Here is a 15,359-nt window from a genome sequence, read left to right as displayed (position 1 = left end):
AGCGATTACGGGATTGCCGGGCCCCACAGAAGCATTGCCCATGTTCAGGTTCCCTACATAGCGCTGAAGGGCAATGTATCCGGCAACAATAGAAGAAAGAATCCGGTGATCACCCACTCCTGTCTTCTGCTCAGGGTTCCCAGCTGAATCCAGCAGGTTACTGGCCCTTTATACAAGATTTGGTGATGTGGTTAGATATTTTTAGTTGGTCTGATTATTGTGCTAACAAATATTTCAGAGTTTGACCCAATATGGGATTTGGCCCAGTGTGGGCGTCTGCGGCGCCTCGAGGTTACCCCACTCCCAACCGTGATACCAATAGTCAATCCATTACTCTATGAAACGCTTTCCTGTTTGCATTTCTCTTGATATCTACATGTAGAAAGAATAAAGAGTTTATAACCAGGTTGGAAAAGGAAGCCCCTAGCTCTTCTCTCAGGTAATGTAAGTATTACCTGAAGAAAAACAAACTAACAGGACTTCATACAAAACTAAAAGCAGAGAGAATCAAAGACATTTTCCTCCAAGTCGGATTTTTCCACTGGAGAAACTAAGTTACAAGGTTCCCTTGAGGTCTCAATTCCATCTCAAGTAAACAATTTACAAGGTTTTAGGGACAATAAAGAGGATTTGTTTTCTAATAAAATGACCAATACTGGAGCACTGACACTGTCGGCTGCTGAGCGACCCCCTGAGATCTCTACATCTGAACCCTCCTCTGCGTCATCATTACATAGAGAGAGGACTAAAACCAATTTACCCTCTGAACCCCAGGCAGCCTCTTCCAGATAAGCAACAAGACCTGGAAAAAGCTTGGGACTGAGAAGAATGCAACAGATCAATATGGATGTGCTTATGAAAGGCTTTTCCAAAGCAAAAGAAGGGGTGGTGGCCGCATCGGAGGAAACCAAGCAAGGGGTAGCAGAAGCTGCGGAGAAGACTAAGGAAGGTGTCTTATATGTGGGAAGCAAAGCCAGAGATGGAGTAGTACAAGGAGTGGCTTCGGTGGCTGAGAAGACCAAAGAGCAGGCATCTCAGCTGGGTGGGACTGTCATGTCTGGAGCTGCGAACATTGGTGCAGCCACCGGCCTAGTGAAGAAGGATGAATTTCCCACAGATATTAAGCCTGAAGAAGGAGGCCAGGAAGCTTTGGAAGAACCTGCCGCTGAACCACTGCTGGAGCCAGAAGGGGAGAGCTACGAGGAAGCCCCCCAGAAAGATTACCAGGAATATGAACCAGAAGCAGAACATCCCTTCACTCTGGATCCAGCCACCAGCAGCTTCAGCACAAAGATAGCTATAATGAAGATACTAATAAGACAATCCCCATATCCCCAACACCCTTTCCTATCCCAAGAGGAGTGTGGTCTACCCATTCTCTTTTCTCAAAAATTGAGCTCTTCCTCTACTCCACGTACAGAGAGCCTCATGTGAAGTGGTTTTATGTATGGTAATCCTTAGCGGTCAGTCATCGTCCAAACAAACTGGTGTTTAAATGAACAAAAAGCCCTTTGTAACGTATGAACCCATGAATGCATTGGATTTGTCTTTGCAGTCATAATGCCCCCCGGGAAATTGTTCCCTCCCAGAGAATAATTGCCGGGGGTTTTGGTGAATTTTGTCTATCATCATTTATTTGTTCTGATGTGTCTTCTTCAGTAGCAGAGGGGCTGCAACCACCTGCAATTGAACCCAATGGTATTCTTTTGCGTCTACCTACATAAATAAAGCATGTTGTAACTTTTTATAGAGAGATTATGCGAAACACCTAAAAATGTGATTTACTTCTTAACAAAATGACTGCCATAAATTTGTGCATTTGTGCTATGGCACTACGCTGGTCATTTGGTTGAGGAAAAAAACCACAAAAAAAAAAAAAAAAGTTGTCGTGGATGACTGACCTGTGAAATAGTTTATTCAGTGTTCTAATGTGATTTATTTTGCTGTAATTATACGTATATACACATATCTAAAAACATAAATGGGTGAACTTATTTGTGACTATTCTGTGAAGCAGATGAGAATCTGTGAGAATTCATGCAGAATCTTTTCAATGTCCTTGTGTTCCAAATAATTTAGGAATTTAAAAAAAAAAAAAAAAAAAGAATTAACCAAAAATGAACAATACTGAACCCGAGAGACTGGTCATCTACCGACACACAGGGAGACCAAATGCAATATTGCAATTATTGGAGTTTAACTCAATGTTTTTGTTTAAGGGGTCCATCCTACAGCTCCCGGGGACAGCTATGTGGGCATCTTATGCACCTGTGTATGCCAACCTCTTCCTAGGGATGTGGGAGAGGAACCTCTTCATGTCGGATCGGCCGTCAATGTGTCATGTCCTAAATAATATTAATGTTTCTTTTCAAATTATACACATATAATTTGTATATAACAGGTTATACACATGGGAAGAGGGAATCAATATCACCATTACACACTGAACGGGAAACCACTGGGTAAATCTGACAGGGAGAAGGACTTGGGGATCCTAGTTAATGATAAACTTACCTGGAGCAGCCAGTGCCAGGCAGCAGCTGCCAAGGCAAACAGGATCATGGGGTGCATTAAAAGAGGTCTGGATACACATGATGAGAGCATTATACTGCCTCTGTACAAATCCCTAGTTAGACCGCACATGGAGTACTGTGTCCAGTTTTGGGCACCGGTGCTCAGGAAGGATATAATGGAACTAGAGAGAGTACAAAGGAGGGCAACAAAATTAATAAAGGGGATGGGAGAACTACAATACCCAGATAGATTAGCGAAATTAGGATTATTTAGTCTATAAAAAAGACGACTGAGGGGCGATCTAATAACCATGTATAAGTATATTAGGGGACAATACAAATATCTCGCTGAGGATCTGTTTATACCAAGGAAGGTGACGGGCACAAGGGGGCATTCTTTGCGTCTGGAGGAGAGAAGGTTTTTCCACCAACATAGAAGAGGATTCTTTACTGTTAGGGCAGTGAGAATCTGGAATTGCTTGCCTGAGGAGGTGGTGATGGCGAACTCAGTCGAGGGGTTCAAGAGAGGCCTGGATGTCTTCCTGGAGCAGAACAATATTGTATCATACAATTATTAGGTTCTGTAGAAGGACGTAGATCTGGGTATTTATTATGATGGAATATAGGCTGAACTGGATGGACAAATGTCTTTTTTCGGCCTTACTAACTATGTTACTATGTTACTAAATGAACCATGATGGGATTTGAATTTTTGGACATCAAACTCCAGAGATAGTGGTAATGACGAGATACAGATGAATATTTTTCATAAGGAGACTGCCACGAATATGCCATTACATGCCCCCTCTTCCCACCCTACATCATTCAGTCTATTCCGGCAGGACAGTTTGTGCCTTCGCTGACTGTTCCACGGAAAATTATTTGGCTACACAAGTGGAGGATTTAAAACTCTGCTTAATTGAATGTGGCTACAGTAAGCGGTTGATAAAAGAAAGCTTTCAATAGGGCAAAAAAATTCCTCGCGACATGACCTCCTCTGAGATTCAGACTAAAGATGACCATGATATTGACCGCTTTATAACCAATTACCATTCACAATTTCCTCTGCTAAGGAAGGCATTGGACAATTCGTGGCCTATCTTGAAAGAGATTCCTATTATTTCAAGGTTCTTGCCTGAGAGCGCTGCCATCACATCACGGCAGTCACGGAGCCTTCGTGATATCCTAGTCCACAGCCATTACACTAGTGAACCACCTAAAATATATGGAATACCATGGCTGCTAGGTGTGGGTGCGTCCCATGTGGTCACTGCGTAGCATGTCCAAATATTGATCGCTGTGATTCGAATGCTAGTCAATCACGCGTATACAAGAAAGCGTATCACATGCACAAGTAGTAACGTCATTTATTATGCCACGTGTCCCTGTGAAAAAATCTATGTGGGTTTGACCACAAGCCAATTAAAAGGTGCGCACAAGGGAACACGTGCACGGCGACCCATGTGGACTCATCCACAGTTGAAACAATTCCTCGTCACTTCAAACTTTACCATGACTGTGATGGCACCCTTCTCAGGGTAAGATATGATTGATGTCAGCATTAGGGGTGGTGGTGTGTCAAAGAAATTAGCCCAGATCGAGTCCAGATGGATTTAATGTGCACAGTGAGAACATAAGCCATGTCCCCTAAGCTATGTTTGGTGTAAAGCTCATCACCCTGAAAAACACCATCCCCACTGTCATACATGGTGGTGGCAGCATCATGGTTTGGGCCTGCTTTTCTTCAGCAGGGACAGGGAAGATGGTTAAAATTGATGGGAAGATGGATGGAGCCAAATACAGGACCATTCTTGAAGAAAACCTGTTGGGTGTCTACAAAAGACTGGAACAAAGATTTGTCTTCCAACAAGATAATGATCCCAAACAAAGCAAAATCTACAATGGAATGGTTCACAAATAACCGTATCCAGGTGTTTGACTTGGCCATTTTAAGTCCAGACCTCAATCCAATCGAGAATCTATGGAAAGAGCTGAAAAAACTGCTGTTCACAAACGATCTCCATCAAACCTCACTGAACTCGACCTGTTTGCCAAGGAAGAATGGGCAAGAATTTCAGTCTCTCCATGTACAAAACTGATGGAGACATATCCGAAGCGACTTGTAATCGCAGCAAAAGGTGGCGCAACAAAGTATTAAGTTACAGTGGCTGAATAATATTGCACGCCCCACTTTTCTGTTTATGAATTTCCACAAAAATGTAAAATAACCAATAATTTTCGTTCAACTTCACAATTGTGTTCCACTTGTTGATTCTTCACCCAAAATTTACTGTATATACTCGAGTATAAGCCGAGATTTTCAGCCCACTTTTTTGGGCTGAAAGTCCCCCTCTCGGCTTATACTCGAGTCATACCCGGGGGTCGGCAGGGGGGGGAGCGGGGGCAGTCTAAAATTACTCACCTAGTCCAGGCGCAGTCCCTGCAGGTCCCTAGCTTCCCCGGCGCCGGCAGCAGCAGCTTCAGCTTCTTCCTGCACTGAGAGGTCACATGGTACCGCTCATTACAGTAAATGAATATGCTGCTCCACCTCCCATAGGGGTGGAGCCGCATATTCATTACTGTAATCAGCGGTACCATGTGACCTCTCAGTACAGGATGAAGCTGCGGCATCGGGGAAGCAGGGACTGCACAGCGCCAAGACCAGGTGAGTATAGCGGGGAGGGGGAGCGCAGCGCTGCACGATAGTAAACTTTCCTCGCTCCCGGCGCCGCTCTGTCTTCAGCAGTGACGCTCAGGTCAGAGGGCGCGGTGATGTGGTTAGTGCGCGCCCTCTGCTGAACGTCAGTGCTGAGCATGGAGTGGCGCCGGAATGAGGTGCAGGTGACTATTGAAAGTGCCGGGGGCTTGAGCGACGGAGAGGTGAGTATGTGATTTTTTTTTTTTTTATCGCAGCAAATGGGGCAAGTGTCTGTATGAGCATCTATGGGGCCATAACGTTTGTGCAGCACTATATGGGGCCATAACGTTTGTGCAGCACTATATAGGGCCATAACGTTTGTGCAGCACCATATGGGGCCATAACGTTTGTGCAGCACTATATGGGGCCATAACGTTTGTGCAGCACTATATGGGGCCATAACGTTTGTGCAGCACTATATGGGGCCATAACGTTTGTGCAGCACTATATGAGGCCATAACGTTTGTGCAGCACTATATGGGGCCATAATGTTTGTGCAGCACTATATGGGGCATAATGTTTGTTCAGCACTGTGATGAGGGAACAGCCGCCATCTTGGAACAGGCATACTTACAGATTGGCGTGACTCCATTTTGTCTCCTGGTGTCAGGTCGGCAGCGAGGAGCGCTCCTGGCCCCCACCTTTTCTATGAATAAAGTTCCTATTAGTATGCCAACGGGCTGAGCTCAGTGTAAACTGTAGACGGTATTTCAAAGCTCCATGAGGAAACCACGCCACCAGGGGGCTTGGAAATGCTGGGGGGCTTAATTAAAACACGCATGCCAAGTGGCCACTGGATACACATCTATTATGGCAGCCCAGCCGAACCGTCTTTAACATGGAATTGTGAATTATGGACGCATCGTTCGAGCTACAGGCTCATAAATATTCTCCTTGCCCTAAAGAAATTGTGCATCCAACAGTGTGACTCCCGTGGCGGTGGGAGGCCTGAAACCCGAGATATAGAGATCAGCCTCCCACAGGGACCGAATGGGTCCAGGTTTGTTCCCAGTACGACCGGCAGAACAAACCACAGGTTGATCCGATCATCCTGAGGGGAGTTATCCCATTTATTAGATATTGGAATAAATCTGCAGGGAGGCAGGGGGGGGGTGGAGATTGCTAAGCCCACCCAGCTGCAGGCAGGGGGGCTCAGCCAGGTTTTAAGAGCTGAAGACACTAGGAGAAGTGTCTCACTCCACAGAAGAAGATCATGCTGATATCTTAAGGAACAGGGTATGCCAGCCAGAGGGGAGCAAGCACATGCTTTCTGGGGGCTGCCCGGTAACTAAGATTTGGACCTGCGGAATGCTGCGCGCCCCTGGCTTCCACAAGCGACCTTCAACCTGGTAAATTGACCTCCAGCTTTATACCTTTAAGCCTTGTATTATTGTTGTTATATTGTACTCTGACTAACTCTTGATATATTGTGATTGTATATTTCTTGTAATTATCTAGTGCGCCCTTAAGGCAATTAAATCACAAATTAATTTTGGGCTGATCCTTTTACTCTGATTGCGAATCTTAGAATACCCAGGGTGGGTAACAGTGCAGTCTCCCCGGCAGCCATTTGCTCTAGGTGCAGTTCCCTTACTGACCTGAGAGACAAAGGGGGCGCCGGAGAGCTGGGCCTGTGTAGTGACGTCACGGATTGGTGACGTGGGAGGAAGGGGTAATCCTTCACAAGCACTATATGGGGCATAATGTTTGTGCAGCACTATATGGGGCATAATGTTTGTGCAGCACTATATGGGCCATGTTTGTGCAGCACTATATGGGGCCATAATGTTTGTGCAGCACTATATGGGCCATGTTTGTGCAGCACTATATGGGGTCATAACGTTTGTGCAGCACTATATGGGGCAAGTGTCTGTATGGGGCCATAATTAACGTTTGTAGGGCACTACGGTATATGGGGCAAGTGTCTACGTTTGCTACCAAAAGGTGACATGCAACCCCTTGTCTGCCTATAGTTCACAATTGAAAACCATTATCGCCCCCTCTTGGAACGGGCACAGACCCCACATTAAGTGGAAGGTTGGTTATATGGATGACATCCTCCTGGTGAGGGACGGGACGGTGGAATCCGAATTTATCCAACATTGTAATGACAATGGAATCTGAGATTTACCTATTCAATTGGAATCAGATCTATTAATTTTCTGCCTGTGACGCTCAGTTTGGATTCTACAAACAAAATCCTAGTGTCCCCTTACCGTAAAAGTACAGCCACAAACTCCACTTTATTGGCACAGTCCTATCATCAGAAGAAAGTTATTAAGAATGTTCCCCTAGGAGAATTGTGTAGGTTCAAAAGGAATTCACCTTTACATGAAACCTTCGAACAAGTAAAAGATGAAGTACGTGTCAGACTGACATGAAGGGGTTACTCCAAGTGGATGCTACATAGGGCTGAGGACAATCAGTAACATTAGAGACGCTAAAAGAAACCGGAAAAAATATAGTTCTTACCGATAACGGTATTTCTCTGAGCCCATGACGGCACCACGGAGAGAGGGGATCCGCCCACCAAGGACAGGAAACCTACGGATAAAAAGGCGGTACCACTCTCCTGCATCAGTTGTTTACATAGATAATGATGGGAGACTACTAAGACATTTGTAAAATTTTAACTGTTTAGCATAACAAGATACCGCGTGACTTTAAACTATAATAGACTATGGCATTATTTCCATGTGTGCACCCATAAGTGAAGGGAGGGAATGTACGGGTGCCGTCATGGGCTCAGAGAAATACCGTTATCGGTAAGAACTATATTTTTCTCTGACCGCCCATGACGGCACCACGGAGAGAATTACATAGATAGTACATTCAGGGAGGGACCACTGCCTCCAGAACCCTTTTACCAAAAGTAAGGTCTGAAGAGGAGATTAGGTCCAATCTATAGTGCCTATAGAATGTGGATGGTGAGGACCAGGTAGCAGCTCTACATATCTGGTCTATGGAAGCTCCGGCCTTCTCCGCCCAGGAAGTTGCTACTGCCCTTGTTGAGTGAGCTTTAACCTCCCCGGGAACGGACATCCCACTTGCTGAGTATGCTAGGCTGATGGCGTCCGTGATCCATCTTGCTATGGTGGCTTTAGATGCTTTTTTCCCCTTCCGGGGACCCTGGAAACACACAAACAGAGAGGAATCCTCCCTACTCTCTCTAGTGACTTCTAGGTAATGTAAAAGACATCTCCTTACATCTAGTGTATGTAGATTTTGTTCCTCCTTATTTTTAGGATTAGGACAGAAGGAGGGGAGAGCTATCTCTTGAGACCTGTGAAATTTTGAAGCCACTTTCGGGAGATATGCTGGGTCTGTTTTTAGAACAACCCTATCCTCTAGAAATTGTGTGTGAGGAGGCCTGGCTGAAAGGGCCTGTAAGTCGCTGACCCTACGGGCAGAAGTGAGGGCGACTAAAAGAGCTGTCTTGAGAGATAGCGTTTTTAATGTAGATTCATGTAATGGTTCAAATGGAGGACTAGTCAGGGCTTTAAGGACCAAATTTAAGTCCCACTGAGGAACCACTTTTACTGGCAGAGGCCTAGATCTTCCTGCCGCCCTAATGAATCTAGAGACCCACCTATTTGAAGCCAAGTCAAAATTAAATAGGGCACCTAATGCTGCCACATGGACTTTTAGAGTACTGGTGGCTAACCCCATTTCCAACCCGTTTTGCAAGAACTCTAAAATGGCATTAATAGGAATTTCTTTCCCTATTTTAGCGCCTGAAACGGACAGGAACTTTTTCCATATTTTGCCGTACTGCTTTGTTGTAACCGGCTTCCTACTTTTTAACAGAGTTGAAATTAACCCTGAAGAGAACCCTCTGCTTTCTAATATTTTCCTCTCAAGAGCCAGGCTGTCAAGTGTAAGTTCTTGACCCGCGGATGATAGATTGGGCCCTGTGACAACAGATCCTGTAGGTCTGGCAATACCCAAGGGTCGGATATCGACATTTTTCTCATCCATGAGAACCAAGGTCTCTTCGGCCAGAACGGGGCAATTAAGATGACCAACGCCCCGTCCTCCCGAATCTTCCTCAGCACTGCTGGAATCAGAATGAGAGGAGGAAAGGCATAGACCAGATGGTTACCCCAAGAAATCAGGAAAGCATCCAGGGCTACTGGGTTCCCCAGGGGAGATAGAGAGCAAAAGGCGGCTACTTTTTTGTTTAAGTGGCTCGCAAAGAGATCTATTTTGGGAACCCCCCATTTTTGCGTGATCTGGGTAAATATGCCTGGATTTAGTTCCCATTCTCCCTGTTTTAGGCTGGAACGACTGAGGAAGTCTGCCTTGTAATTGTCTATCCCTTTTATGTGTAGACTTGTCAGGGATAGAAGGTTGTTTTCGGCTATCTGAAGGATCGAGTTGGCCACTTCCATTAGACTTTTGGAACGGGTACCCCCCTGATGGTTTATATAAGATACTACCACCTGATTGTCCGACATCACCCTTACATGGTGAGATTGAAGGACTCCCAGGAATTCCTGAAGGGCAAATTTCACTGCCAGGAGTTCCTTCATATTGGAGGAATTGTTTGCAAGGGACGGGGACCAAATGCCCTGAGCTACAAGGTCGCCCAGATGAGCCCCCCACCCTGAGGGGCTTGCGTCCGTGGTTAGGACCTTTGATATCGGGATTACCCATGGGACTCCCTGGGAAAGATTTTCCTGCAATGTCCACCAAGTTAGAGAGAGATTGGTGCGAGGACACAATGTTAACCGCCCGTCTAAATGCTCTCCTAGGAGGATTTGCTCGGACAGTAGCTGCCATTGGAGATCCCTCGAATGTAGTTGGGCCCACTGGACTGCCGGGATGCAAGAGGTCATAGAGCCTAACAGTGACATGCCCTGTCGGAGAGTTATAGAGGGGAGAGATTGTACTCTTGATGCTAAGCTTTTTATCTTTTGTAATTTGCTCTCTGGGAGCCGGCATTCCATTTTCCTGGAGTCTAGAGTGAGACCTAGGTACTCCTGAACCCGAGAAGGCACCAGTCTGGATTTCTCTAGGTTTATTAGCCAGCCCAGGTTTTTTAGAGATTGAATCACTAAATCTAGTTGATTCTTGCAATGTTGCGGGGAGGAGCCTATCACCAGGAAATCGTCCAGATATGGAACGATCAGGGTGTTTTCTTCCCTGAGGTGAGCCATTACCTCCGCGACCAGCTTTGTAAAAACCCTCGGGGCTTTTGCTAGGCCGAATGGAAGAGCTGTAAACTGGAAGTGGCTTAGGACTCCCTTGATGTGGATTGCCATTCTGAGGAATCTCTGGTGATCATTGTGTATTGGGACGTGATAATATGCGTCCTTCAAGTCCAGGACCACCATGAAACACTGAGGAAACAGCATTTTGATTGATGACTTTATCGTTTCCATTTTGAATGTTTGAACCTCTAAGTAATTGTTTAGATTCTTCAGATTGATAATGGTCCTGAAGGAACCATCTGGTTTTTTCCTCAGGAATAGAGGGGAATAGTAACCTTGCCCTCTTTCTTGAGGGGGAACTTCTAGGAGTACTCCTTTTTTCACTAACCCCACAATCTCGTTTTCTAGAGTTAACTGTTCTTCTGCTGAGGATCTGGTAGGTGTTACCTTGAAGGAGGGACGAGGGTACCTCTTGAATGTTAACCTCAGTCCTGATTCTATGATGTTTAGGATCCAATGACTGGAGGTAATCTTTTTCCAGGCTGGGAGAAAGAGAGATAATCTCCCTCCCACCTGGGGTGAACCTTCATTGTGGAGGTTTCTTGCTGTCATTGAGGTTTTTATTGAAGATAAATCCTTTATTTTTATTTTTCTTATCGTCCCACTTCCCCTGGCCTCTCCCTGGGTTCTTACGGAAAAACCTCTTGTTCCGAAAGGGCTTCCGATAAGAGGGGAGACCCAGAGAGGGAAAGGACTTTTTCTTGTCCCCGGCTTTCTCTAAGATGTCGTCTAGAGTCGACCCGAACAGAAACTCCCCTTCACAGGGGATGGTACAGAGTTTCGTTTTCGTTTGCAGGTCGCCTGGCCAATTCTTAAGCCAGAGGGCGCGCCTGGCCGCATTAGCAAACACTGCTGCTCTGGCGGATAGCCTGATGGAGTCGGCCGAGGCATCGGCTAGGAAAGCCGCAGCCCCCCTCATTACGGGTAATGTATCCAGAATTGAGTCCCTGGAAGTTTTCCCCTTTAATTGGCCCTCTAGTTGGTTCAGCCAGATCATCAGGGAGCGCGAAGTGCATGCAGCTGCAACTGCCGGCTTCAGGCCTCCTCCCACTGCCTCCCAAGAGCCCTTGAGAAAGGCATCTGCCTTTTTGTCCATTGGGTCCTTCAGAACCCCCATGTCCTCAAACGGGAGGGCGAATTTCTTTGAGGCTTTAGCAATTGCCACGTCTAATTTTGGGGCCTTCTCCCAAAAGGAGCACGATTCTTCCTCGAAGGGGTATTTCCTTTTTGGAGTTAAGAGAGTCTTCCTCATGGGCTTTTTCCATTCCTTCTTAATTAGGGCTGCAATTGCTTCGTTAAGCGGAAAAGCTCTCCTCTTTTTCTGTTCTAGGCCTCCAAACATGAGGTCTTGTACTGTTTTTTTAGGATGGGAGTCTACCAACCCCATGGTGCTTCTTACTGCCTTTATGAGGCCATCAGTATCCTCTAGTGGGAAACAGTTATGTCCCCCCGAGGAAGAAGTAGATGATGAAGATGAGTCGGAGGAGACGGAGGACGCTGAACTCTCACTACCACTTTCGGATTTTGAGGCTGGAGATGGAGACCTATGCCTGGTCTTTCTCCTTTTTTTCCCACTTTTTAGTGACCTAAAAGTGTCCTCTACTTGCTCTTTAATTAGGCTCTTAAGATCTGAAGCAAACCCTGGAAGGTTTTCAGACACAGTCTGCTGAATGCAAGTATTGCATAGTCTCTTATCCCATGTAGGTGGAAGGTCCTCTCTACAGATGGCGCAACTTTTGTGTTTAGTTTTAGCTACTCTTTTCCTCCCCTAAAAGAGACAAATAACAATCTTACTGTCTCTGACATTCACGAAGATCCACTTACCACCTCCAGGACCCATAAATACCGATTGGGGGTTCTCTGCCTCTGGCTTTTTCCCCGACGCCGTACTGGACTCCTTACTGTGTTGAGACCTTTGGCGTTCTTTGCTGGTGTCCTGGTGCCCTTTCTGCTGCCGCCTTTTTTGCTGCTGCTGCTTTGGCGATACTGCAGGTGGAGGTGATTCGGGCAGAGGTGATGCTGGGTCACTCATACTGCTGCTGGTCTGCGTGCCTTGAACTCGGCTGAGTTGTCGCTCCTATTCCCCTTGAGGCTCCTGCCTTTTACTGCAGAGCCACCAAGAGGATGAGGGTTCTACTATTTGAACCCTCCCGCCGCTTCCCTGCACCTGCGCAGTAGCGACTGATCATAGGAGGAGCGGTCGGCGCCTGCGCAGTAATCCGACTCAAAACACGCTCTAGCGGTAATCCGCGCCGCCCGACCGGAAGACCCGCCGGCGCCTGCGCAGTGCGCATCAAGCGCCCGGCCGAAACATGCCGGCGGCTTCAGAAGCCCCACCGGCGCCTGCGCAATGCACACCAAGCGCCCGGCTGGAGCCACGCCGGCGCTTGCGCAGAGCGCACCAAGCGCCCGGCCGGAAGCACCGCCGGTGCCTGCGCATACCGGCGCTCTGCAGTCCTCGCGAGACCAGCTGGATACCGGGCCTGCGCAAGGCAGCGCCCGGAAGCAGATATAGCGCTGCTGACCGGCACCCCCGGTCCTATGCAGCCCCAGTAGCGCAATACCTGCACGCCTGATGGTGGTGCAGTGTGCAGACTGACGCTTGATTTAGGGAGGGTCGCGCTGCACCTCCCGCAACCACAGAGGGACCCCCCTGGATGTTGCCGCTGCTGCATCTTACCTGGGGAGGTGACCGCGAACTCCTTGTCACCTCCCCCGCACACCCTGTCGGCCCACTGGCTCCCAGCGGTGGCGCTTCGGGTCACCACCCTAGCCGAGGCAGAGGGACCCCAGCTGCCTGAATCTGGTTGGCCCCGGATCCAACGACGAACTGTTAAGTCCATAGGTCTCCCATCAAGGACAGGAAACCAACTGATGCAGGAGAGTGGTACCGCCTTTTTATCCGTAGGTTTCCTGTCCTTGGTGGGCGGATCCCCTCTCTCCGTGGTGCCGTCATGGGCGGTCAGAGAAAAAGAGGTCAAATATACATCTAAGTATGTAGATAAAAGTTATGGAGTAGTTTTTACAACTATGTACAGCCCATATTTTAAAAATATTACCAATATTAAAAAACAATTAGGCTGGGTTCATACTGCGTTATGGCAGTCCGTTAACCCCTATTTCGGGTGGATCGCCAACACATGCCATAATGGGCATGCTCTAGCGATGTGCCGTCATTCTGTGACGGACCCTCGGGCTGCAGCGTTTCCGGCTCCGTCACAGCTAGCGCAGATTGCATTGAACGGGCTGCTTTAACGCAGTATGAACCCAGCCTTACCTATATTATATCAGGACAAAAAAACCGGAGAAAATTATGACAAATCCTGTGAAATTTATTACAACAAAAGCCTCTACTCTGGGTGATATTCTGTCGCCAAGCCTCTCTTAGTGATAATAAAAAGGACAATTGGCTCAGTACCAGAGGATCCTACAAATGCGGCCACAGTGTCTGCACCTGCTGCAAGTTTATGAAAAACACCAAAACTTTTGTCTCTTGTGCAAATAGATAAAAGGAGAATATACGATTAATTCCCATGTAAATTGCAACACAAGTAATGTGGTGAACACTGTGCGCTGCGTGTGACCTCCAGTATGTCGGCTGCACAGGAGGACCTCTGAAAATCAGGAGATGATGTCACCTCTCAGATGCCACCAGTAAAGTCGTTAATAAAAGTTCAGCAATTTCATAACATTTTAATAGTCATGGGGGGGGAAGGCGGGGTCTGTGTCCGCTTTTGAGGTGTCAGGTATAGAAAAGGTCCAAATTCCAACCAGAGGTAGTGATATTAAAAGAAAACTGATAAGCTGGGAAACATGGTGGATTTATCAGCTAAACACCAGGCAGGATCTGATCTATCATTATGATTATAGAAGCACCTATCGGATGTAATATATGACCCCAGTCTGTAAGGGGTTAATCCCCCATCAGGTTTCTCTGCACAGCGGTCCCTATCAGGCAGCAGGATCTGGTGGGCTGGGATTGTACTGGGAACTAGCTTATAATGTTCAGTCTACCATTAGATCCTTGCCACTGCTTAAGATGCAAATTTTTGCGTTGAAACGCGTCTGATTTTAATGTCTGGACTATGAATTAATTGTTTAAATGTTATTTGAAGCTATGGAATAAAAGAAAATTGATTTTATGGACATACAGCGCTGAACTTATTTCTTTTAAGTTCTGAAAAACTTGCCGCACAGCAGGATCCGCTCGCTCTAGGAGGTGGTGAGCAGGATCCGCGCGCTCTAGGAGGTGGTGAGCAGGATCCGCGCGCTCTAGGAGGTGGTGAGCAGGATCCGCGCGCTCTAGGAGGTGGTGAGCAGGATGCGCGCGCGCTCTAGGAGGTGGTGAGCAGGATGCGCGCGCTCTAGGAGGTGGTGAGCAGGATGCGCGCGCTCTAGGAGGTGGTGAGCAGGATGCGCGCGCTCTAGGAGGTGGTGAGCAGGATGCGCGCGCTGTAGGAGATGGTGAGCAGACACTAAACTTTATCTATTTTGCACATTTTATTTACATCCAAAATTCATAAAAATTCCTAAATCCCACCTGGACTCCCCATCATTTCAGGAGGGGGGGGAACTACTTGGAGCACGTTAACCGCACGCTCTAGGAGGTGGGGAGCAGGACCCGCACGCTCTAGGAGGTGGGGAGCAGGACCCGCGCGCTCTAGGAGGTGGGGAGCAGGACCCGCGCGCTCTAGGAGGTGGGGAGCAGGACCCGCGCGCTCTAGGAGGTGGGGAGCAGGATAGCAGGATCGCACGCTCTAGGAGGTGGTGAGCAGGATCCGCGCGCTCTAGGTGGTGGGGAGCAGACCCTAAACTTTTTTGTATATTTTGCACATTTTATTTACTCCCAAAATTCATATAAATTCCTAAATCCCACCTGGACTCCCCATCATTTCAGGAGGGGGGAACTACTTGGAGCACGTTAACCGATGGATT

General features: G+C 47.3%; 1 protein-coding gene across 1 annotated transcript; it reads left to right on the top strand.

The window, feature by feature from the left end:
* The first annotated feature begins 843 nt into the window (after positions 1-843).
* Positions 844-1,434, top strand: LOC138674737 (beta-synuclein-like). The gene has a single exon (XM_069762552.1). It carries the CDS (start codon positions 844-846, stop codon positions 1,432-1,434), a length of 591 nt encoding a protein of 196 aa, XP_069618653.1.
* The last annotated feature ends 13,925 nt before the right edge of the window (positions 1,435-15,359 follow it).

The sequence above is a fragment of the Ranitomeya imitator genome, chromosome 4 (assembly GCF_032444005.1).
Source record: "Ranitomeya imitator isolate aRanImi1 chromosome 4, aRanImi1.pri, whole genome shotgun sequence".
Lineage (NCBI taxonomy): Eukaryota > Metazoa > Chordata > Amphibia > Anura > Dendrobatidae > Ranitomeya > Ranitomeya imitator.
The sequence above is the reverse complement of the archived record's forward strand: the minus strand, read 5'-3'. Positions and strand labels throughout refer to the sequence as shown.